The 25,964-nt window shown below is 40.3% G+C and overlaps 1 protein-coding gene across 36 annotated transcripts in view; it reads right to left on the bottom strand.

Annotated features, from left to right (window-relative positions):
- The window catches only part of CCDC148 (coiled-coil domain containing 148), a 330,637-nt gene that overhangs the window by 257,769 nt on the left and 46,904 nt on the right, over positions 1–25,964 (bottom strand). For 7 of the 36 annotated variants that reach the window (XM_081582896.1, XM_081582906.1, XM_081582902.1 and 4 more), the window contains exon 1: positions 8,490–8,808. The exons of 12 other annotated variants lie outside the window; for them this stretch is intronic. Coding sequence is in view for 2 of the 24 variants with exons in the window: in XM_081582924.1 (XP_081439050.1) it covers positions 8,490–8,513 (24 nt within the window). In the remaining 22 variants the exon portion in view is untranslated. Of the gene's footprint in view, positions 1–2,930; positions 2,986–3,776; positions 3,905–6,368; positions 6,532–7,089; positions 7,156–8,489; positions 8,809–25,964 lie in introns of those variants that run through there. 17 more of the 36 variants (XM_081582922.1, XM_081582933.1, XM_081582907.1 and 14 more) reach the window with 9 other exon arrangements.

Below are 25,964 nucleotides of genomic sequence, written 5' to 3'. Positions count from 1 at the left end.
TCTGTGCCATTCGCCAACACAAGGGCCTCCTGAAAAAGGAGGCTCTGCATCATCTCCCCTGGTGTCCTGTGCTGCTGTCTTATCCAAGACCTTCCTCAAAGCGCAAAAAAATGTGACCCGGCCTTTGATTCCTAATGCACAGCCCTGCCTTTATACTAAATGGGTTAAACTATACTGTCACCTAAGATTTTAGACTATGATTCTTGTTTGGTTTTAGCTATAATGAGAACATTCCAGGATAGAAAAATATGTATTAATTGAAAAGGAAGGTGACAGATGTTAACAATTATTGAGAGAGCACCTATAGTGTGCTTTATAATACTACAAAATAGCTATTATTAGTCCCACTTTACAGGTTAGAAAACTAATATTCCAAGGAGTGAAATAACTTATTCAAGGATGCACATTTGTGAAGTGTTAAAAATAGACTTTGAAGCAACTGGTTCCCTTTTCACCACACCAGGGATTCCCGATGATTTCTGAGACTATATATTTTAAATGCCCCTAGAAATCCTAATGACTAACCTAAGACCTACTGTGCTGCATGTGACTGCTTCCCTATAAATGAAGGCAAATTATCTATAAGCTATTAATTTCTTAATAGAGCAGATTAATTTTTTCCTCCTAAGCTTTGTTTCAGTTCTACCACCTCAGACTTTAACATTCAAATCAATAGATATGCTTTTAACTGGGGCAACCAGATATCACCACAAGTTCAGATTGAAACAATTTTTCTCATTGCTCTCTCAATCGAAAGAGAGACAGTCTAGACTCCATAGTCTTTGGAACTAGCAACTTTCAGTTCAGCTCAGTCGCTCAGTCATGTCCGACTCTTTGCGTACCCATGGACTGCAGCATGTCAGGCTTCCCTGTCCATCATGAACTCCCAAACTTGCTCAAACTCATGTCCACTGAGTCAGTGATGCCATTCAACCATCTTATCCTCTGTCGTCCCCTTCTCTTCCTGCCTTCAATCTTTCCCAGCATCTGGGTCTTTTCCAATGAATCAGCTCTTCGCATCAGGTGGCCAAAGTATTGGAGTTTCAGCTTCAGCATCAGTCCTTCCAATGAACACCCAGGACTGATCTCCTTTAGGATGGACTGGTTGGATCTCCTTGCAGTCCAAGGGAATCTCAAGAGTCTTCTCCAACACCACAGTTCAAAAGCATCAATTCTTCGGCACTCAGCTTTTTTTATAGTCCAACTCTCCCATCCATACATGACTACTGGAAAAACCATAGCTTTGACTAGATAGACATTTGTTGGCAAAGTAATGTCTCTGCTTTTTAATATGCTGTCTAGGTTGGCCATAACTTTCCTTCCAAGGAGCAAGCGTCTTTTAACTTCATGGCTGCAATCACCATTTGCAGTGATTTTAGAGCCCCCCAAATAAAGTCTGATGCTGTTTCCATTGTTTCCCCATCTATTTGCCATGAATTGATGGGACTGGATGCCATGATCTTAGTTTTCTGAATGTTGAGTTTAAGCCAACTTTTTCACTCTCCTCTTTCACTTTCACCAAGAGGCTCCCTAGTTCTTTTACACTTTCTGCCATAAGAGTGGTGTCATTTGGTATCTAAGGCTATTGATATTTCTCCTGGCAATCTTGATTCCACCTTGTGATTCATCCAGCCCAGCATTTCACTTGATGGGCAACTCTGCATATAAGTTAAATAAGCAGGGTGACAATGAATAGCCTTGATACAGTTCCCAATTTGGAATCAGTCTGTTGTTCCATGTCCAGTTCTAATGGTTGCTTCTTGACCTGCATACAGATTTCTCAGGAGGCAGGTAAGGTCGTCTGGTATTCCCATCTCTTGAAGAATTTTCCACAGTTTGTTGTGATTCCCACAGTCAGAGGCTTTGGCATAGTCAATAAAACAGAAGTAGATGTTTTCCTGGGACTCTCCCGCTTTTTCAATGATCCAACAGATGTTGGCAATTTGATCTCTGGTTCTTCTGCCTTTTCTAAATCCAACTTGAACATCTGGAAGTTCACAGTTCACATAATTTTGAAGCCTGGCTTGGAGAATTTTGAGCATTACTTTGCTAGCGTATGAGATGAGTGCAATTGTGCAGGAGTTTGAAGATTCTTTTGCATTGCCTTTCTTTGAGATTGGAATGAAAACTGACCTTTTTCAGTTTTTTTCTTTATGTAAAGCAACTTTACGTAGATCCAAAATACAGGATAGTTTCTTGTATCTTTTGCTATTCTCTGACATGATTCTTGATAAAAGTCAGTGCCTAAACCCCAGATGTTACCAATTGTACATTTCTTCTTCAAGGATTTCCCCTATATCCTTCCTACATATTCTATTCTCCCTCATGTTCTCAGGATTCTTCAATCTACATTTATCTTCATCACCTTTAATTTCCATCCATCTCAAGCTCCAATAATCTGTCCACTTCCATTTTAGTTTTGGCCAATCTATCTCTGGCCAGTCACCTCAAATCCATTGTTATATCAGGATATAAGAAGTGCCCTTACAGAGAAGAAATGGTTGAGGAGTTTTGTTTCCTTTTTAAATTACTCTTTGAGCATTTCTTTCTCTTCCGGAATAACTTATTTTACCAGTCTCATTTTGTGCTTTGCTTCTCATAGTCCTGGAATTAGTTATTTTTCCAAAGATTTCTGATTCCTTGGAGGATGGTATTTGGAAGTCAAGATATGGACACTAGATGTATTCATGTCTATTGAGATATCACTGCTTTTTGAACCCTATGTGTGGGCAGAACTAGAAAGTACACACATACACACAAACATTTGTTTGTAGCTCTATTTTAAAATAAGTATATAAAGAGAAAACACCATGCACAATGATATCTCCAACTGCAGTACAATATAAAGTTCACTCTCATTTTTTTCCCTATCTGTATTTGTAACTCTTTATTCAAATTGTGATAAATTCAGCCCCCATTATCATGTATACCTTTTATTTGATCAACTCCCTATATCTAATCAATCCCCTATCTCCTATGCCACCCCTCCTCTACCCAAATGCCTTTTTTCAGCCCACTTGGGTTCCAACAACCCACAGAAGGTGCCCCCCCTACCACCATATAAGTTCTAATGTTCCATGGCAGACTATACCCTTCCAAGAAGACTCTTTCTTCTCTCTGACTCCCCATGCTGCCCTCTGTCTCATGGCATGGGCATGTCTCACCCTCCAGTTGAGTTTGTAAATCTCATGTCAATCTGTCCTTCATTCTTGGGCTCTGACACTCTGCGCTGGGTTACCTCCAGTGGGTGCTCCCTCCCTGACTTCATTCGAGTTCTGACACCCACATCTGGCTGCCCCTCCACATGAACACAGTTCTTATCCTGGTTGGTCTCTGACATAAACGCAGGTCAGGTCTCCCAAATGAATCCCTTCTTTTCTTTTTTGGACTCCAGTACCATATTTCCTCCTCCCTTCCTGTGGAGAGAGCAGCTTTGTTCCTAATGGCTTTAAGAATAATTCTTCAAGAAAGGAAAAAAAAAAGAAGAGAAAACTGGACAGAGGATACATTGTCTTCTTCCTAAATAGATAATGGGCCTCAAGCAACTTTGTTGCTATTATGGTTGAACAGTTTTCAGTTGACAACTTTCAAAATATTTGATAAATAAATTTCTTCTATAAGTAATCATATTCTTAAAATGGGTACCAGCCAACATTTCCTGAAGTCTTTATTCTAAGACATTAAAATCTATGTCTATTAAATTAATGAAAGTAATTATTTTTAATGATCATAAATATGGGTAACCAATGATAAAGGAAGGGAACAGTATTCATTACCTCTATGAGGGAAGAAAAATATCAAACCACTCAAAAGTGTGAGCTCAGGAGCTAGAATATTAGGTTCAAAACTCAGCTCTGGGGCCTTTGGTAATTTCCTTAATGTATTTATGCTTCCATTCTCTCATCTGTAAAATGAAGATAATAATGGTACTTCTTAGAGTCATGAGGATTATGGCAGATAATGTGCAAAAATTTCTTAGAAGAGCATCTGACATCAAAAATACCATCAAAAAGTTATTAATGCTATTACAAGGTACTCATAGAAGCCTGAAATTGTGTTCATAGACTATGATTCTTAGACCTTGATTTGAGAAACAGTATATTAAAATACAGGCCCTGTCACTTAGGTGATCACCTGGCACTAATGTCATCATATCCATGAAAATAAAAAATAGCCATCAAAACTTTACAAATGGATTTAAGACAATATGGTTGTATTCTGCCTTAAAGATTGTGTTTGAAACAAATCATAAAATATTTACATTCTCAAGGAGAACTTATAGATCTCCTAGCATATATTGGTGGTCTCCAATGTGAGAATCACTTATAATATTTTCATTATCTCTACAACTTAAGGGGATATAAACAAAGACTAAACAGTCTTTTAATTAATTTGATTTTAGTTTAAATAAGCAGGTCTAGAATAACCTAGAACATAAAAGAAAGAAAAGAAAGTTTATGCATGATAGAATTCATGCTTATCAACTGCAGGTCATGAGATTATAATAAAGTCAGCTGAGTGGATCCTAGATCAATTCCAGTTTTCAACCTACTTGATCTTAAGGGCTAGACCATTATTCTTTCAGAAGCCTTTATGCACATCTTCATAAACTAATAAAAGTAAAACTTCACTTTTCTTGATTTTTAAATGATTTCATCATAGAGCTAAGTGAAAAATGCTCTATAGGGCCACTACCTATTTAGGTTCATTCTGCTCTCTGACTTAATTAGTAATTATTTTCTCAAGGATTAACATGTACTTCCAGGATAAGTTTCTCACATTTTCTAAATTCAGCACAAAAGTTTAAGTAGAATAAGGAAAATGAAATATCCTGCTCTAAAAATGGGCCGGTACCTCCTTCAGTCGTAGTGAAATAATGTCATTGTCAAACCTGACTCAGGTGAAGGATATGCTGTGGCTGATGGAGAAGGAGCCTTAACTGACTGTCTAGAAACAGAAAGGAAAGACTGCATTGATCATTTCTTGCTTCCACATATATGTACCTTTTTACTAATCAAGGTCATTTCTTAGCACTTGTTTCAGTGAAGTGCTGAAAATTCTAGTTGTCTGATGATTTAAGGTGTCCCACTTTATTTAAGTTATTTTAAGAACTTCTACCCTATTTACACGCTGCTTGGGACTACGGTAGATATAAAATAACTGCCTTTTGTCCTTAATGAAAACCTTCTAAAAGCACCAGGAAGATTCAGTACAGCTATGGTTTATGTCATCTTGAAACTTACACATTACATGCCTCAATTCCTCCCAGACAGAGTTTGGAAGGGGACTCCTTGGGTAAGGAGTCTTCACTCAAGACAAGAAGATAAAAAGACTAAAAGGTATATCAATCACAAGGAACAGGAAATCTAAGGGCCAAATGTGCCTGGAAGAAAGTTAAGAAAGGGAAAGACTGGGCAAGGAGATCCGGGCTCAGAATTAGAGGAATGATGCTGAAGAAAAGCAGATGAGACTAAAATGAGAAGTTTAAGAAAAGGGGGGATAGGAATACAAATTAGTTACTTAGAGCAAAAAATGATCAAATCCTTTTCAATAGACAAACTCTTTTATAAACAAAATTCTTCCTCCAAGATTTTAAACTTAAGGCCAAAGAAAGCTTTTAGTTGGTCTTTATCCAGTGACTAAAATTCCAAGATACGAAGCTTAACAGTTGTCATAAACCATGTGTCCCACTAAAAGAAACTGGTCTGCTGTGAGCATTCATGAAGCTAACCTGCTGAGAGATGGAGATGTTGAACTTTTTTGAAGCCCAGTCTGAGTCCTACTCTTTATTCATTTGTTCCACCTTTGTTGGTATTCCTGAACCAATCATTCTTTATTTGACTGAAGCTAGATTGTATTGTAGCTAAGAATCCTGACAAATACACTCAGGCAATGTAAAGGTTTGGCAGAAAGTCATTACTATTTGCAGAACCCTTCAGCATCTCCACAAATCATCATGGTTCCCCAGATCAGAAAGTAAAGGCCACTGTCTTAAGTTAACAACTGTTATTTTAGGCTTGAGCAGAGAGAGATATAATGTGTGGCTGGGGGCAGAAATAAACTCATACATAATTCCTTCATTTACTTGACACATTTTTATTGGACTCCTATTATGTGCTAGGCACCATACTAGACATAGGTGCTAAAACAGTGGATGAAAAGATGTGCTTCCTGTGTTTGTGGTGTTTACCATTCAATGGCCTGGTGTGCTCGACACGCAGTGAATTACAAAAGGCTGTATTTCCCTGTTATTGATGGTTGCTACTCTTTCACAATAATGCAATGAAAAACATTAGTGCTTAAAATGAATACTCTATATTTATCATGAACATTTAGTTATACATCAAAATCATTTGTGAAATGCTTACTTCACTAGAATTAAGACATACTAGCTCAGCTTATATCTGCCATAAAATCTGAGAGAGTATTTAATCAAGATGACATAGATGAATTAAACATTTGCTACAAAAGTATTTTTTTAATACTATTAGTTATTGAGGTTCCCCTGGTGGTTCAGATGGTAAATAATCTGCCTGCAATGGAGGAGACACAAGAGACCGAGGTTTAATTCTTGGATTGGGAATACCCCTGGAGAAGGGAATGGCTACACATTCCAGTATTCTTGCCTGGAAAATTCCAAGGACAGAGGAGCCTGGTGGGCTATAGTCCATGGGGTCGCAAAGAGTCAGACATGACTAGCAAGACATTGTTTCACTCCTTTAAAATACTAGGGAAATGATATATTTCTTTACTTCTGAAAACACAAGTAAATTGCTAGCCCATATTGCTTTTTCACTGACTCAGTGGACATGAATCTGAGCAGACTCTGGGAAACGGTAGAGGACAGAGGAGTCCGACGTGCTACAGACCATGAGGTCTCAAAGAGTTGGACATGACTTAGCGACTGAAAAAAGTACTTGCTTTCCTTAGCACTTAATATTGCTAAGGAAAGCAAGGACTTAATATTGGAGCTTCCCTCATAGCTCAGTTGGTAAAGAATCTGCCTGCAATACAGAAGACTTGGGTTCAATTTCTGGTTTGGGAAGATCCCCTGGAGAAGAAAATGGCAACCCACTCCAGTATTCTTGCCTGGAGAATCCCATGGACAGAGGAGCCTGGCGGGCTACCATCCATGGGGTCGCAAGAGGTGTACACGACTTAGTGACTGAAGAGAGAGAGAGCACTTAATATTATTATTTATGAATATAAATGATTATAGTATTCCTCTATGAGGGATCCAGAACTTCTGAGGATAACTAATTCTTATATAGTAAAACAACTGAGTCCTAGTATGATTTGTTGCTGCAGTATCATGACATGAATCTGAAAGACTTTTGTCTCTACGTTGAAGGACAAGGCCTGGGCTTGCAGAGTTAGGTAAGTTGTAATCATTTATGAGAAAATACCTGTGGGGCTGACCACATTAGAGGTCAGAAATTCAAGTGAACATTTCAGGTTCCACAGTTTCCACAGTTAACAGTGGCACAAGTGTAAGATGTGAAAGGACAAGACCTGGATGAGGATCTGAGCAAGGGAATGCAGTTTTAGGGTGAAATTTTAAGAATGATCCCCAATTATTCCCTTGAACTGAGTCTCTCTTTGTCCATCAGACAGGAAGTGATGACCTCACCAGACATATTCACATTGCAGGATCATCATTTTGCCACATGTACTAAGACATAAATCCACTTCAGGCATCTGAGTCAAGATGATTCTTTCATCTTGGTTCCTGCCCCTAGTTTGAGGTTGCACTGAGTAACAGCTCAGACTAGAAAAAAAAATGACTTGGGTTTCTCTAAAGAGCATTCACTTCCTGTACTGGATCTTCTGTTGATTTATCTACTCACTATTTGCTAGGCACATACTATATTCCAATCACTGTGCTTGGTGCTGGAGATAATGGAGCCACAAAGATGAAGATGCCACCATCTCCCTCCTCCAACAGCGCTAAGCATTCAGTGCCATGGCAGTGGTCTCTAACCTTTTGTATTACATACTCTTAATAAATGTTTTAGTATATTCTGTCAGTCAGGGATATTTACCATTTGTAACTTATTATAATCATCATAGATTTCCATTATTGTATTCCTTTTGTTATCTAAATGCAAGTCCATGAGTCCAACACACAGTGAGGTTGAACAGTACCAAAACTTCGGAGTTTGGAACAGCTCTGCAAGGAGACAGGTGGCTTATGCCTTAAAAAAGCCCAAATTCCCCAAAAGCCTTTAATAAAATCTTTTTATAGGAAAGGTGAGGGAGGGGTGGGGTTAGTTGTTGCAAACTTCTTGGTGTCAGATCCTTTTTTCCTGAGATCAGGTCACGGTCACATAACCAGGTTCCTGTAAACTTTCACCAAACAAATATTATTCTCTTTTCTGACAAGAAAGGGCAAGGTCCCAAGGCTCAATTTCACTCTCTGAGGTCCAGGTCCTGCAAAGAGGAGGAAGATCTCAGTTGGCAGCTTCCTCAGGGCCAGGCCCCAGACTCACCCTAGGACTTAACTGGCTTTCCATCTTCTACACCTGTGGGGTCCCACAGACTATGTCCTATGCAAATGGCCACCACCACTAGGTTGCAGACACAGGGATGGGGGAAAGGTTCACTGTCACCTCAAGGCCTGGGCCTGGCCAGTGGGTGGCCTTCACAAGGACCCTGGAGCCCTGCAGGACACAGCCCCCAGCCTATTCCCTGGGTCCTCCAGCCCACCCGCCAGCCTGAGGCTGGGTGACCGGGAGGGCCCAGGGTGGAAAGCCAGGATCTGCCTCTTTCTTCACTATCTGCATGACGACCACCACTCCACTGTTGGCTGAATCCCTTCACTAACTGTTGCTTTTTGACAGTTGGTTGCTGGTGGGCAGGGCCCATTGTGGCACCAACCAATGACTGAGCAGGACCACTAACAGTCACTCACTGACGGTTGGTTGCTTGGGGGAGGAGCCTGCTGCAGTGCCTGATCAGTGGCTGAGCAGGACCACTAATGGTTGCTCATTGACAGTTTGTCACTTAGGTAAGGGGCCCACTACAACGCTAATCAATGGCTGAGCACTGACATTGCTACACTGTGGTAAAGGGGTCGGGATGGGGGAGCGGAGGGTGGGTAATGGCGCACACCAATGGCTGCCTGCTAAATGCTGTGCTCGGCTATGCTCTATTACACTTTCATCTAATATCTCAGGGCAAAACAAACCTTTAGGGTAATGTTCCTAGATAGCAACAGTTGAGGTAAATCTACATTTTACATGATCTTAATAATTTTAATTTTAAGGGCTTCTCTGGTGGTTCAGAGGTAAAGAATCCACCTGCCAATGCAGGAGACATGGGTTAAGCCTTAGGTCGGGAAGATACCATAGAGAAGGAAATGACAACCCACTCCAGTATTCTTGCCTGGGAAATCTCACGGACAGAGGAGCTTTGCGGGTACAGTCCATGGGGTGGCAAAGACTCAGACATGACTTAGCAACTAAATAACAACAACAATAATTTTAAATCTTTTTGTAAGATGCTATCAGTTTGTTATTGTGATTGTTGTTTTTTTTTTTTACCTACAATGGGTCTGATGGCAGGGCCACCACATATTATTGCACAAAACTACATGCCATCTTGTTGCTGAGGAAGCCCTCACAGAGGTACAGAGGAGCCTGCTCTGTTTTTTTCTTGTTGTTTGTTGTGCCTGCATTAGAAGGGTCATTTAGAATCCAGGGAGCCTTGTAGACATACGTTTACGGCACTTGTTCATTTCATGCAGGTTAGGGGAAAAAGTTAACTAATCTATAAATTCTCTTAAGGGCTTCCCACTGGCACTAGTGGTAAAAAAAACAGCCTGCCAATTCAGGAGACATAAGAGACATGGGTTTGATCCCTGTGTTGGAAGATTCCCTGGAGGAGGGCATGGCAGCCCACTCCAGTATTTTTGCCTAGAGAATGCCCTGGACAGAGAAAACTGGTGGGCTACAGTCCACAGAGTCACAAAGAGTTGGACACAACTGAAGCAACTTATCACGCATGCAGACAAATCCTCTTAAAACCAGAAAAAAGTAATTATGAGATTTCATAATATGCTGAATATGAGCAAATGAATGAGAGCAAACTTGGTACAATGGGGGATTGAATGAAGGTACCAGGATAGTTCCATGTATTAAAGATTAGAAAGGTTGATTCTATTTCCTTAGATTTGAAATAAATGTAAGTAGAATATCTAATATTGCCTTCCTGTACCTTCCTGTATAGGATTGACCTGTGTTCCATTTGGAAGAACACTGGTCTGCAGAGTGAGACAGAGATACTGCCATCCAAGGTATTGTAGCACAAAGGGCAGACAGCCCCGTTTTGCTTGAGGTGGAGGAAGATGGAGGTGGGAAGATGGCACGAAAGGTGATGTGCCTGGTGAGCCTTATACTAGAGTGGTTTCATTATGTATAGGGAGAGAGAAGGCCTTGGAAGACACAGCTATTTAAGTCAGTGGGGCACAAAAGCTGAACATGTTTGGAGGAGCACATACAAGAGGTTTGGGATAGTTACAGGTTGGGGGGCCAAGTGGGCAGCCTTAGATACAGAGACATAATAGATGAAAGGCAGATTGACAGAAATCTGCTGCTGCCAAGAACACTGCTGGCTTCAATTTAGAAAAGGTCAGCCAAAATTAAATAAGATGAGCTGACAAGAGAGCAGATCACAGAGGTGTATAGATTTTTTAAAGAAAAATCATTGAGGAACATGTCATATTAAGACACTGCTGAAGAGCAGCTTTCCTGAGATCCTGGGAACTAAATAAGTGATTCTGAATCACTTCATGGGAAATTGATGGGGAAACAGTGTCAGACTTTATTTTTTTGGGCTCCAAAATCACTGCAGATGGTGATTTCAGCCATGAAATTAAAAGACGCTTGCTCCTTGGAAGAAAAGTTATGACCAACCTACATAGCATATTTAAAAGCAGAGACATTACTTTGCCAACAAAGGTCTGTCTAGTCAAGGCTATGGTTTTTCCAGTAGTCATGTATGGATGTGAGAGTTGGAGTATAAAGAAAGCTGCGCACCGAAGAATTGATGCTTTTGAACTGTGGTGTTGGAAAGATTCTTGAGAGTCCCTTGGACTGCAATGAGATCCAACCAGTCCATCCTAAAGGAGATCAGTCCTGGGTGTTCATTGGAAGGACTGATGTTGAAGCTGAAATTCCAATACTTTGGCCATCTCATGTGAAGAGTTGACTCATTGGAAAAGACCCTGATGCTGGGAAGGATTGGGGGCAGGAGGAGAAGGGGACGACAGAGGATGAGATGGCTGAATGGCACCACCAACTCAATAGACATGAGTTTGGGTAAACTCCGGGAGTTGGTGATAGACAGGGAGGTCTGGCATGACACGATTCATGGGGTCGCAAAGAGTTGGACACAGCTGAGCGACTGAACTGAACTGAACTGAATGCCAAGACTATCACAGAGAGTGTAGCAGTTACCCATAAAAGCCTTTCCTAGTACCAGATATCTGTGGGCTAGACAAAATGAATAATTACATAACAAATTTTATTTTAAAGGATATGATGGCCATTTTGCCTTTAATGACCAAAACTCTCTTAAGTCCTAGCCTCTGATACTACTCTTTGTAGCTGTCTTACTTTTTAATACATCTAAGAAACTCTAGAGACTGACCAGTGAGAGAAGAGTAAGTTCAAACAGCTGAGTCCATCTCATTGAACCTTATCTCACAATCACTCTCTACTAGTTTTGAATTTATTTGCAAAATATTAAGCTTAGGGAATTCCCTGGCAGTGCAGTGGTTAGGACTCCAAGCTTTCACTGCCAAGGTTAGGTTCAATCCCCAGTCAGGGATCTAAGATACTGCAAGCTGAACAGAGCAGTCAAAAAAAAAAGTTAAGCATGGCTCTTCTACATTAATATATGCATACATTCAAACACTACTCTTCTTATATCAAATCATCATGTTGTACACCTCAAATATCTTACAATTTTACTTTTAATTATGCCTCAATAAAGCTGAGAAGATCTATCACTCTTCTATTCCTGGAAAAATTCAAACTTTTGCAGAAAGACAATACACTCTGGTTAAGGCAAAGCAAATATTACCGTTGACAAGTCAGAAGGGAATTGAGTTAAGGATCCCAAGTTGCATAGGAACCACCATGAAAGAATCAAAATTTTTCAAAACTGGTTTTCAGAATGAAAGTAAAGGGGAAGAGAGTGAAATTATTCCGGGATTGCCAAAAAGTTGTGAGAAGAAGGATTCATGTTGCAAGGAAGCCTGAGCAAATTCTATGAGGGTTGGCACACTAAATATTAAGTGGATGTTTTGGGCAAAGTTGTCTAATAAATAACAGCCAATACTAAGACTTAGCAGATGTCAGGGAACTCTTAGCATGGAAGCTCCTTGAGTTCTTCCAACTATTCTCACTCTCGCTTGCAGAAGGGAAAAAAAGAATTCTGGGAGAACTCCACACTCTTGGGGCTAAAGGAGTGGGGGCAGGAAGAGAAAGCCCAAAGAGGACTTTGAGAATCACCCCTTCAGCTGCTCCTTTTCCTGCACCCTGTGGCTCCCGTGGTGGCTCAGATGGTAAAGAATCTGCTTGCACAACTGACAAAGAATTAATCTCAAAAATATACAAGCAACTCCTGCAGCTCATTTCCAGAAAAATAAATGACCCAGTCAAAAAATGGGCCAAAGAACTAAACAGACAGTTCTCCAAAGAAGACAGACATATGGCTAGCAAACACATGAAAAGATGCTCAACATCACTCATTATCAGAGAAATGCAAATCAAAATCACTATGAGGTACCATCTCACACCAGTCAGAATGACTGCTATCCAAAAGTGTACAAACAATAAATGCTGGAGAGGGTGAGGAGAAAAGGGAACACTCTTACACTGTTGGTGGGAATGCAAACTAGTACAGCCACTATGGAGAACAGTGTGGAGATTCCTTAAAACCTGGAAATAGAACTGCCATATGACCCAGCAATCCCACTGCTGGGCATACACACCGAGGAAAGCAGAACTGAAAGAGACACGTGTACCCTAATATTCATCGCAGCACTGTTTATAATAGCCAGGGCATGGAAGCAACCTAGATGTCCATCAGCAGCCAAATGGATAAGAAAACTGTGGTACATATACACAATGGAATATTACTCAGCCATTAAAAAGAATACATTTGAATCAGTTCTAATGAGGTGGATGAAACTGGAGCCTATTATACAGAGTAAAGCAAGTTAGAAAGAAAAACACCAGTACAGTATACTAAGGCATATATATGGAATTTAGAAAGATGGTAATGATGACCCTATGTGTGAGACAACAAAAGAGACACAGATGTATAGAACAGTCTTTTGGACTCTGTGGGAGAAGGTGAGAGTGGGATGATTTGAGAGAATAGCATTGAAACATGTATATTATCATATGTGAAACAGATTGCCAGTCCAGGTTCGATGCATGAGACAAGGTGCTCAGGGCTGGTCACTGGGATGACCCTGAGGGATGGGATGGGGAGGGAGGTGGGAGGGAGGGTCAGGATGGGGAACACATGTACACCCATGGCTGATTCATGTCAACGTATTACAAAAGCCACTACAATATTGTAAAGTAATTAGCCTCCATTTAAAATAAATTAAAAAAAAAAAAAGAATCTGCTTGCAACACTGAAGACTAGGTTTGATCCCTATGTTGGGGAGATCCCCCGGAGAAGGGAATGGCTACCTACTCTAGTATCCTTGCCTGGAGAATTCCATGAACAGAGGAGCCTGGCAGGCTACAGCCCATGGGGTTGCAAAGAGTCACACACGACTGAGCAACTAAGACTCCTACTTTTCATGCTCTCAATAGAGCCTCTCTTCTTTTTTTAAAAAAACATTCACTGAATTTATTACAATACTGTTTTTGTTTTGGATTCTGGGTTTTTTGGCCATGAATCACTTGGAATCTTAGCTCCCCAACCAGGGATCAAACCTGCACCCCCTGTATTGGAAGGCAAAGTATTAACCATTAGACCACCAGGAAAGTCCTAGCCCTCTCTTCTTGAGGTAATTCCAGATTTTACCTCACAAAAGCAGTAAAACTTGCCCATCTTGTTCTTACCATATGTCAACAGCTAATAATTTCTTTTCATTCATTCTTGCTCCAATAACAAAAGTCTGCTATTTGTTCTCCTTCTAAAATGAGCTTTCTTATTATAAAAAATTCAAACAATACATAAAAAGTCCATCATAATCCTATCCCTTGGAAATAGCCTTTTTGTGATTATTCCTTCAGCTTTGTTTTCTCTTTCATTATTCATTGGGTCTGTTCCTTAATCTGAACCAAAAAAACAACAAAGAAATAGTTTTTCAAAAGATTATATTTTTATTTTTGAAGTACAAAAGATGTTCAAAATCAATTCAAAGCAAAATGCTGCCTTCTTGTAGTATAAATGTAACAGAATAAAAAGCACCAAGCAATAATGCAGCCTGGTCTATCTGAAGATAGCTCTCAGTAAAAAGTGAAGTAGCTCATAAACTTGTGTGTCCACTGCCATGCTTCTGAAGCAGCAGAAGCATGCATGTGACCTGAGGGACAAATGGGGGGCCAGGTTCCATAGTCTAGTCACTCTTATCTGAATGGTGGCCCATACTTCAAAATAACCACTTCTTCCTTGCTGTCCTAGGAAAATTCCCATGATCTCAGCTAGTTATTGGAAGGATGTAATCAGATTCACTGCAAGTTAATAGGTAAATAAATGAAGAAAAGATTGCTTAACCAGGGACCTTCCCAGGAGTATGCTTGTTAACACAGAAACAACCCCAAATGCTAGAGTTTCAGGCTGCATGATAAAGTGAAATGGAAGAATTTCCAGTAGTGTGCAGAGATCATTTTGATTAGAGGAAATGTTCCCCACTAAAATGAAAACTCACGACAACATGGAAAGCCTGCCCCTGCCTATGTGAATTCTAGCCTAATGCAAATCTCATTCCAACACCACACTGTAAAGGCAGGAGAGCCAGGAGGAAGATCAAGGGCTTTGGAACTATGCACCCATGGATTTAAACCCACCCTGCCCCTCACTAGAGGAAGGCTATTGGCCAGATGTTTTGCTGTTGTCATTCAACCTCTCAGAGGAATTTCCTCACCTGTTAAGTAGGGTTACTAAAGGAATTTAAATAAATAAAATAGCATATATAAAATGTAGCATATATAAGCATATATAGCTTATATAGCATATACAAGTTACACACAGTAAATACAGAAATTATTGCTTATTTCTTTCAGGCTTTATACAACATTTCATACACTGTGATTTTCCCAGTCTTCTGTTAAGCAACATTGATGGAGTGGAAGAATGGTCCTACTACTAGTCATTGGGGACCAATATGGCTCCTTTTCTGGAGAAGGAAATGGCAACCCACTCTAGTACTCTTGCCTGGAGAATCCCATGGATGGAGGAGACCAGTAGGCTACAGTCCATGGGGTCACACAGAGTTGAACACGACTGAAGCAACTTAGCAGCAGCAGCAGCATGGCTCCTTTTCATATTGCATCATTACTCACTGAAATGGTTAGAATGCTGTACATTTTTCCTGAAAGAGATTATAAACTAGGTAAAATTTGGTCCCCAGACATAACTACCTTAACCTTCGCAGTGTTTAGCTTATTTTTGTGAGTTAGTTGTTGACATTCAATATCAGAAATACAACATAAATAAATCCCTATTTCTATCATCTTTTAAAGAAGTTATGTTTCAACCTAAGTGTTCATCACAGATAAAGAAGATGGAATATTATTTAGCTATAAACAAGAATGAAATAATACCATTTGCAGCAACCTGGATGAACCTAGAGATTAACCTACTAAGTGAAGAAACTCAGAAAGAGAAAATCAAATATTTTATGATATCATTTATAAGTGGAATATAAAAAGAAGTACAAATGAACTTATTTACAAAATAGAAACAAAGTCACAGAAAAAGAAAACAAATTTATGGTTTACAAAGGTGTGGGGAGGGATAAATTGGGAGTATGGGATTCATAGATGCATACTACCATATATAAAATAGATAATCAACAAGGGTTAACTGTATAGCACAGGAAACTATATTCAATATATTGTACTAAACTACACACACTAGTAAAGTAATGCTCAAAATTCTCCAAGTCAGGCTTCAGCAATACATGAACTGTGAACTTCTAGATATTCAAGCTGGTTTTAGAGAAGGCAGAGGAACCAGAGATCAAATTGCCAATATCTGCTGGATCATCAAAAAAGAAAGAGAGTTCCAGAAAAACATCTATTTCTGCTTTGTTGACTATGCCAAAGCCTTTGACTGTGTGGATCACAATAAACTGTGGAAAATTCTGAGAGATGGGGATACCAGACCATCTGACCTGCCTCTTGAGAAACCTGTATGCAGGTCAGGAAGCAACAGTTAGAACTGGACATGGAACAACAGACTGGTTCCAAATAGGAAAAGGAGTACGTCAAGGCTGTATATTGTCACCCTGCTTATTTAACTTATATGCAGAGTACATCATGAGAAACACTGGGCTGGAAGAAACACAACCTGGAAGGAAGATTGCCAGGAGAAATATCAATAACCTCAGATATGCAGATGACACCACCCTTATGGCAGAAAGTGAAGAACTAAAGAGCCTCTTGATAGTGAAAGAGGAGAGTGAAAAAGTTGGCTTAAAGCTCAACGTTCAGAAAACTAAGATTATGGCATCTGGTCCCATCACTTCATGGGAAATAGATGGGGAAACAGTGGAAACAGTGTCAGACTTTATTTTGGGGGGCTCCAAAATCACTGCAGATGGTGATTGCAGCCATGAAATTAAAAGACATTTACTCCTTGGAAGGAAGGTTATGACCAACCTCGATAGCATATTTAAAAGCAGAGACATTACTTTGCCAACAAAGGTCCATCTAGTCAAAGCTATGGTTTTTCCAGTGGTCATGTATGGACGTGAGAGTTGGATGGTGAAGAAAGCTGAGTGCCGAAGAATTGATGCTTTTGAACTGTGGTGTCAGAGAAGACTCTTGAGAGTCCCTTGGACTGCAAGGAGATCCAACCAGTCCATCCTAAAGGAGATCAGTCCTGGGTGTTCATTGGAAGGACTGATGTTGAAGCTGAAACTCCAATACTTTGGCCACCTCATGCGAAGAGTTGACTCATTGGAAAAGACCCTGATGCCGGGAAGGATTGGGGGCAGGAGGAGAAAGGGACGAAAGATGATGAGATGGTTGGATGTCATCACTGAGTTGATGTACATGGGTTTGGGTAAACTCCGGGAGTTGGTGATGGACAGGGAGGCCTGGCGTGCTGCAATTCATAGGGTTGCAAAGAGTCAGACACGACTGAGCGACTGAACTGAACTGAATAATGAAAAAAAATTGAAAAAAGAATATATATATATATATATATATATATATATATATATTAACCGAATCACTTTGCTATATACCTGAAACTAATGCAATAGTGTAAATCAACTATACTTCAATTAAAAAACAAGTTCATGTTTCAAAAGTGTATGCCCTCATAAGAACAACTGCTAGAGTAAGTCACAGCTGGCTTTTTTTAGGTAGAACACAGTTTCTTCAGGAAGCCACAGCCATCACCATGACTTAGAATTCCCCCAGCCTGTGGAAGAACATCAGTTACCATTTGCCATTCAGTTTGTACTCTTGTCTTGCTAACTCTGGGTTATCTCTACTACTTCTCATTTCTAGCCTGGATCCTATGGGCATTTGAGTTAGTGACCCCTGCCACAAGAGCAAATTAATATATTTCACAATGTAGCAGTATATTCAGGTTCTGAAATAAGGTAAACTTGGGTTTGAACACTGAGTCTCCAGATTACTAGTTTTGTGACATCAGACAAGTTACTTCACCTCTCAGAGTCTCAGTTTCTTAAACCCTACAAGAAAAATAGTAACTGATTCATCTCCTGAGTTGGTTGTGAGGTTTAAACAATGTAATATATATAAAGAACCTCTCATCATTCCTGGCTAGGGGCAATAAAGTTTAACTACTACACAGAAGGAGATGATGACAATGATTGGTGCTGCTGTTGCTATTATCACTATATATACTTAGACGACTCTAAGTAGTATCACCACAGTTTCTTACTCATGTTAAGTAGTTGAGAAGAATAAAGTTGTTACAGGCTTTCTTTATTCTCACTCTGCTTTCTCAAGCTGGAAATTGAAATTCATTTGGAAAGCCCTAAGCAACATGGAGGCTTTCAAAAGTGGGAAAGAGCAGTTTCTATCAGCATTGCCCAGAAGCACAATGAGATCAGCCGCTGAGTGAAGCGAAAGAGCTTCCAAACTCAAAGGCAGTTAGACCACTGTAAGCCACTCCAGTCCAGGGGAAGAAGGCAAGACTCTGCCCCAAAATCCCAATTAGAAATAGGTTTCAGACAAGCCAACCCATCTGACAGAACCAGAGTGGGGAGAAGATAGGATCCCAAAAGATTTGAAGGGGGTGGTCCTAAGATGCCAGAGGAATAGGATGGGGAGACCACTTTCTCCCCCACAATTCATCGAAAGAACATTTGAACACTGAGAAAATTCCACAAAACAACTTCTGAACGCTGGCAGAGGACATCAGGCACTCAGAAAGATAGCCCATTGTCTTCAGAAGGAGGTAGGACTAAATATAAAAGACAAAAAAGAGAGAAGAGTTAGGGATGGAGACATATCCCGGGAAGGGAGTCTTAAAAGACGAGAAGTTTGCAAACACCAGGAAACCCTCTCACCAGCAGGTCTGTGGGGAGTTTTGGAATCTCAAAGGGCAACATAACTGGGAGGAAAAAATAAATAAATTAAAAAAACCCACAGATTACATGCCTAATGGAAACTTCCAACAGAGAAGTAGCCCAGACGCTTACATCCGCCATCAGCAAGCAAAGGCTGGACAGGGAGGCGCGGGCTGCATTACTTAGGGTAAGGACAGGGTATGAATACCCTGAGGGCAATTTGGGGGAGCTAATGTGAGATAGGAACCCGAACTGTGGGGTAGCTAGAGAGGGAGAAGAAAAAAAAAGAACTATCCCGCAAAAAGCCCTGACCCAGGGCACTGCCGGCCTGCTCTCTGAACAAAGGACTGAGTGAATACCAGAGGAGAGCTAGCCAGCTGTGGACCAGCCCATTTCCCACGGGAGGCAGGGAGGCAGGCGGGCGACAGTCAGAGTCAGAAGGCAAGGGGCAAACTCGGCCCCAGAGACAGCATCCTCTACCAAACTGCAAGCAGGCTCCCAGTTGCTAATCAAGTCTTCCTAGGATCCTGGACGATTGACATCCACTGGGAGGGCACAGCCAGAGATCAGCTCCCCAGAAGAGACACACGGCACACCTGAGAAGGTGCGCCTGCTGCCACCCAGGAAACCAAGCGGCTGGGACCAGGGAGGCGATAAGATGCAAGCCCACCTGGGGGAGAGTGCACTCACCAAGCACCTGGTCGCCTGAGCAGCTCTGACCTGGGAAGGGCACAAAATGCAGGCCCAACCGTCTGTGCCTTTGTGGAGTACCCGAGAACCTGAACCCGAGTGGCTTAGACCTGGGAAGTGCATGCAACCCAGGGCCCACCTCAGAAAGTTCCCCTGCAGAGCAACCTGGAGACTGAGCAGTGTAGACTGGGAAAGCACACACGCCGTGAGCGGGGACAAACCCAGTGTGGCCCAGACACTGCAAGCACTCCCCACACACACCAGTGATATTTGTTTGCAGTGCTCCTCTCTCCCCACAGCATGACTGAACAAGTGAGCCTAAATAAGTGACCACCTTCACTCCCTTGTTTCAGGGTGGAAATTAGACACTGAAGAGACCTGCAAACAGAAGAAGCCAAAATAAACAGAGGGAACCGCCTTGGAAGTGACAGGTGCAACAGATTAAAACCCTGTAGTTAGCACGGAACACATTGGAAGGGGCTTATAGACCTTGAGAAGTATAAGACGGAACTATCTGAAACTGAACTGACCCCACACTGCCCGCAACAGCTCCAGAGAAATTCCTAGATATATTTTTATTATTATCATTTTTTAAATTAAAATTTTTTTTATTTTTAAGTCCTCTATTAATCTTTTAATTTTGATTTTTATAACCCACTATTACCTTGCCAAAAAAACCCCCTATTTTTAAAGCAAATTTCATATATATTTTTTATAATTTTTGTGATTTTGCTTTGTTTAATAGTGTATTTTTGAGAGTCTAACCTCTACTCTAGATTTTTAATCTTTGCTTTTTGGCATTTGTTATCAGTTTTGTACCTTTAAGAATTCAATCTTCAGTATTCATGTTTACTTAGGAGTGTGATTACTGGCTTGATTACTCTCTCCCCCTTTGGACTCTCCTTTTTCTCCCCCAGGTCACCTCTATCTCCTCCCTCCCCTTTCTCTTTTCTACTCAACTCTGAATCTCTTTGTGTGTTCTGGGCTGTGGAGAACACTGAGGGAACTGATTACTGGCTACATCTGTATCTCTCCTTTTGGTTCCCCCTTTTCTCCTCCTGCTCAAATCTATCTCCTTCCTCCCTCTTCTCTTCTCTATGTAACTCCGTGAACCTCTCTGAGGGTTCCAGACTGTGGAGAGCAGATAGGGAATTGATTACTGGCTAGATTGCTTTCCCCTCTTTTGATTCCGCCTCTTCTCCTCCTGGTCACCTCTATCTCCCTCCTCCCTCTTCTCTTTTCCATGTAACTCTGTGAACCTCTCTGGGTATCCCTGAATGTGGAGAATCTTTTCACCATTAACCTAGATGTTTTATCATCAGTGCTGTATGGATGGAGAAGTCTTGAGGCTACTGTAAGAATAAGACAGAAAACCAGAGGCAGGAGGCTTAAGTCCAAAACCTGAGAACACCAGAGAACTCCTGACTCCAGGCAACATTAATCGATAAGAGCTCATCCAAAAGCCTCCATACCTACACTGAAACCAAGCACCACCCAAGAACCACCAAGTTCCAGAGCAAGATATACCATGCAAATTCTCCAGTGTTGCAGGAACATAGCCCTGAGCTTCAATATACAAGCTGCCCAAAGTCACACCAAACCCATAGACATCTCAAAACTCACTACTGGACACTTCATTGCACTCCAGAGAGAAGAGATCCAGCTCCACCCACCAGAACACTGACGCAAGCTTCCCTAACCAGGAAACCTTGACAAACCACTCGTCCAACCCCACCCACAGGGAGGAACCTGCACAATAAAGAGGAACCACAAACTTCCAGCATACAGAAAGGCCAGCCCAAACACAGCAATCCAAACAAGATGAAAAGACAGAGAAATACTCAGCAGGTAAAGGAACATGATAAAAGCCCACCAAACCGAACAAAAGAGGAGGAGAGAGGGAAAAAGAATTAAGAATAATGATAATAAAAATGATCCAAAATCTGAAAATAAAATGGAGTTACAGATAAATAGCCTGGAGACAAGGATTGAGAAGATGTAACAAATGTTTTAAAGGACCTAGAAGAAATAAAAAAGAGTCAGTCAGTAATGAATAATGCAATAAATGAGATCAAAAATATTCTGGAGGGAACCAACAGTAGAATAATGGAGGCAGAAGATAGGATAAGTGTGGTAGAAGATAGAATGGTAGAAATAAATGAAACAGAGAGGAAAAAAGAATTAAAAGAAATGAGGACAACCTCAGAGACCTCTGGGACAATGTTAAATGCACCAACACTTGAATCATAGGAGTCCTGGAAGAAGAAGACAGAAAGAAAGGCCATGAGAAAATACTTGAGGAGATAATAGTTGAAAACTTCCCTAAAATGGGGAAGGAAATAGTCACCCAACTCCAAAAAACCCAGAGAGTCCCAAACAGGATAATCCCAAGGTGAAACACCCGAAGACACATACTAATCAAATTAACAAAGATCAAACACAAAGAACAAATATTAAAAGCAGCAAGGGAAAAATGACAAATAAAACACAAGGGGATTCCCATAAGGATAACAGCTGATCTTTCAATAGAAACTCTTCAGGCCAGAAGGGAATGGCAGAATATACTTAAAGTGATGAAAGAGAAAAACCTACAACCCAGATTACTGTACCCAGCAAGGATCTCATTCAAATATGAAGGAGAAATCAAAAACTTTACAGACAAGCAAAAGCTCAGAGAATTCAGCACCACCAAACCAGCTCTTCAACAAATGCTAAAGGATCTTCTCTAGCCAGGAAACACAGAAAGAGTGTATAAACTCAAACCCAAAACAACAAAGTAAATGGCAATGGGACCATACTTACCAATAGGCACCCAACATAGGAGCACCGCAATAGGTAAGGCAAATGCTAACAAGTATGAAAGGGGAAGTTAACAATAACACAATAATAGTGGGAGACTTTAATACCCCACTCACACCATTGGCAGATCAAATAAACAGAAAATTAACAAGGAAACAAACGTTAAATGATACAATGGACCAGTTAGATCTAATTGATATCTATAGCACATTTCACCCCAAAACAATGAATTTCACCTTTTTCTCAAGTGCACATAGAAACTTCTCCAGGATAGGTCACATCCTGGGCCATAAATCTAGCCTTGGTAAGTTCAGAAAAATTGAAATCATTCCAAGCATCTTTTCTGACCACAATGCAGTAAGATTAGATGTCAATTACAGGAAAAAAACTATTAAAATACAAACATATGGAGGCTAAACAACACACTTCTGAATAACCAACAAATCACAGAAGAACTCAAAAAAGAAATCAAAATATGCATAGAAATGAATGAAAATGAAAACACAACAACCCCAAACCTATGGGACACTGTAAAAGCAGTGCTAAGTTCATAGCAATACAACCTCAAGAAACAAGAAAAAAGTCAAATAAATAACCTAACTCTACACCTAAAGCAACTAGAAAAGGAAGAAATGAAGAACCCCAGGGTTAGTAGAAGGAAAGAAATCTTAAAAATTGGGGCAGAAATAAATGCAAAAGAAACAAAAGAGACCATAGCAAAAATCAACAAAACTAAAAGCTGGTTCTTTGAGAAGATAAATAAAGTTGACAAACCATTAGCCAGACTTATCAAGAAACAAAGGGAGAAGAATCAAATCAACAAAATTAGAAATGAAAATGGAGAAATCACAACAGACAACACAGAAATACACAGGATCATAAGAGACTACTATCAGCAACTATATGCCAATAAAATGGACAACTTGGAAGAAATGGACAAATTCTTAGAAAAGAATAACTTTCCAATACTGAACTAGGAAGAAATAGATCTTAACAGACCCATCACAAGCACGGAAATTGAAACTGTAATCAGAAATCTTCCAGCATACAAAAGCCCAGGACCAGACAGCTTCACAGCTGAATTCTACCAAAAATTTAGAGAAGAGCTAACACCTATCCTACTCAAACTCTTCCAGAAAATTGCAGAGGAAGGTAAACTTCCAAGCTCATTCTATGAGGCCACCATCACCCTAATACCGAAACCAGACAAAGATGCCACAAAAAAAGAAATCTACAGGCCAATATCACTGATGAACATAGATGCAAAAATCCTTAACAAAATTCTAGCAAACAGAATCCAAAAACATATTAAAAAAGATCATACATCATGACCAAGTGGGCTTTATCCCAGGGATGCAAAGATTCTTTAATATCTGCAAATCAATCAATGTAATACACCACATTAACAAATTGAAAGATAAAAACCATGTGATTATCTCAATAGATGCAGAGAAAGCCTTTGACAAAATTCAACATCCATTTATGATAAAAACCCACCAGAAAACAGGCATAGAAGGAACATACCTTAACATAATAAAATCTATATGTGACAAACTCACAGCAAACATTATCCTCAATGGTGAAAAATTGAAAGCATTTCCCCTAAAGTCAGGAACAAGACAAGGGTGTCCACTCTCACCACTACTATTCAACATAGTTTTGGAAGTTTTGGCCACAGCACTCAGATCATAAAAAGAAATAAAAGGAATCCAGATTGGAAAAGAAGAAGTAAAGATCTCACTGTTTGCAGATGACATGATCCTCTACATAGAAAACCCTAAAGACTCCATCAGAAAATTATTAGAGCTAATCAATGAATATAGTAAAGTTGCAGGATATAAAATTTACACACAGAAATCCCTTGCATTCCTATACACTAACAACGAGAAAACAGAAAGAGAAATTAAGGAAAGAATTCCATTCACCATTGCAACGAAAAGAATGAAATACTTAGGAATATATCTATCTATTATGGTAGAATATAATAGCAAATGAAGAAACTGACAAAGAATTAATCTCAAAAATATACAAGCAACTCCTGCAGCTCAATTCCAGAAAAATAAACAACCCAATCAAAAAATGGAGAGGGAAATGGCAACCCACTCCAGTATTCTTGCCTGGAGAATCCCAGGGACAGAGTAGCCTGGCAGGCTGCCGTCTATGGGGTCGCACAGAGTCGGATATGTCTGAAGCAACTTAGCAGCAATCAAAAAATGAGCCAAAGAACTAAACAGACAGTTCTCCAAAGAAGACATACAGATGGCTAACAAACACATGAAAAGATGCTCAACATCACTCATTATCAGAGAAATGCAAATCAAAACCGCAAGAGGTACCACTCCATGCCTGTCAGAATGGCTGTTAACCAGAAATCTACAAACAATAAATTCTGGAGAGGGTGTAGAGAAAAGGGAACCCTCTTACACTGTTGGTGGGAATGCAAACTAGTACATCCACTATGGAGAACATAGCGGAATCACTGTGGAGATTCCTTAAAAAACTGGAAACAGAACTGCCATATGACCCAGCAATCCCACTGCTGGGCATACACACCGAGGAAACCAGAACTGAAAGAGACACATGTACCCCAATGTTCATCGCAGCACTGTTTATAATAGCCAGGACATGGAAGCAACCTAGATGTCCATCGGCAGACGAATGGATAAGAAAGCTGTGATACATATATACACAATGGAATATTACTCAGCCATTAAAAAGAACACATTTGAATCAGTTCTAATGAGGTGGATGAAACTGGAGTGAAGTTTCCTATTATACAGAGTGAAGTAAGTCAGAAAGAAAAACACCAATACAGTATACTAACACATATATATGGAATTTAGAAAGATGGTAATGATAACCCTATATGCGAGACAGCAAAAGTGACACAGATGTAAAGAACAGTCTTTTGGACTCTGTTGGAGAAGGTGAGGGTGGGATGATTTGAGAGAATAGCATTGAATCATGTATATTATCATATGTAAAACAGATCACCAGTCCAGGTTCGATGCATGAGACAGGATGCTCAGTGTTGCTGCACTGGGATGACCCAGAGGCATGGGATGGGGAGGGTGGTGGGAGGGGGGTTCTGGATGGGGAACACATGTACACTCATGGCTGATTCATGTCAATGTATGGCAAAAACCACTACAATATTGTAAAGTAATTAGCCTGCAATTAAAATAAATTAATTAAATTTAAAAAATAATAAAATAAAATCATACAATCAGAAAAAAAAAAGAGAGAGAGAGATTTGAAGCTAGAAAACTTCACAGAGGCAAGGGAGGTATCCACAAATTAGAACTTCCCCAGGGACAACAAGGGAATGAGGTACTGGCAGAGCAAGAGGGAGAGGTTGGGAAAGCAGGCCGTCAAGAGGAATTGGAGTACAAGCTGTGCCAGAGCAGACAAGCCCCAACCTCCACTAGAGAACCCAAGACAAGACCAGAAGGGAAGAGAGATCACGTGATGGCACACAATCTGAAATTACTTCTCCTTAGGGGTTTCCATAAAGTGGAGGAAAATAACTGGGTTGTGCACTGAATATACTCAACAGCCCCAAGGCAAGAGGTTCATCATCAACTCAACAGCCAATATCCATCTTCTACAAAGTACTTTCCTGTTTATCATTTGATCGCAGACTAGCTGTACAAAGTGAAATTCTCTATTTTACAGATGAATGGAGATGAAGAGATTAAACCATTGCTTAAAGGCACAAATCTAGTAAATGGTG

The sequence above is a fragment of the Giraffa tippelskirchi genome, chromosome 3 (assembly GCF_054371585.1).
Source record: "Giraffa tippelskirchi isolate mGirTip1 chromosome 3, T2T-mGirTip1v1.2.pri, whole genome shotgun sequence".
Lineage (NCBI taxonomy): Eukaryota > Metazoa > Chordata > Mammalia > Artiodactyla > Giraffidae > Giraffa > Giraffa tippelskirchi.
The sequence above is the reverse complement of the archived record's forward strand: the minus strand, read 5'-3'. Positions and strand labels throughout refer to the sequence as shown.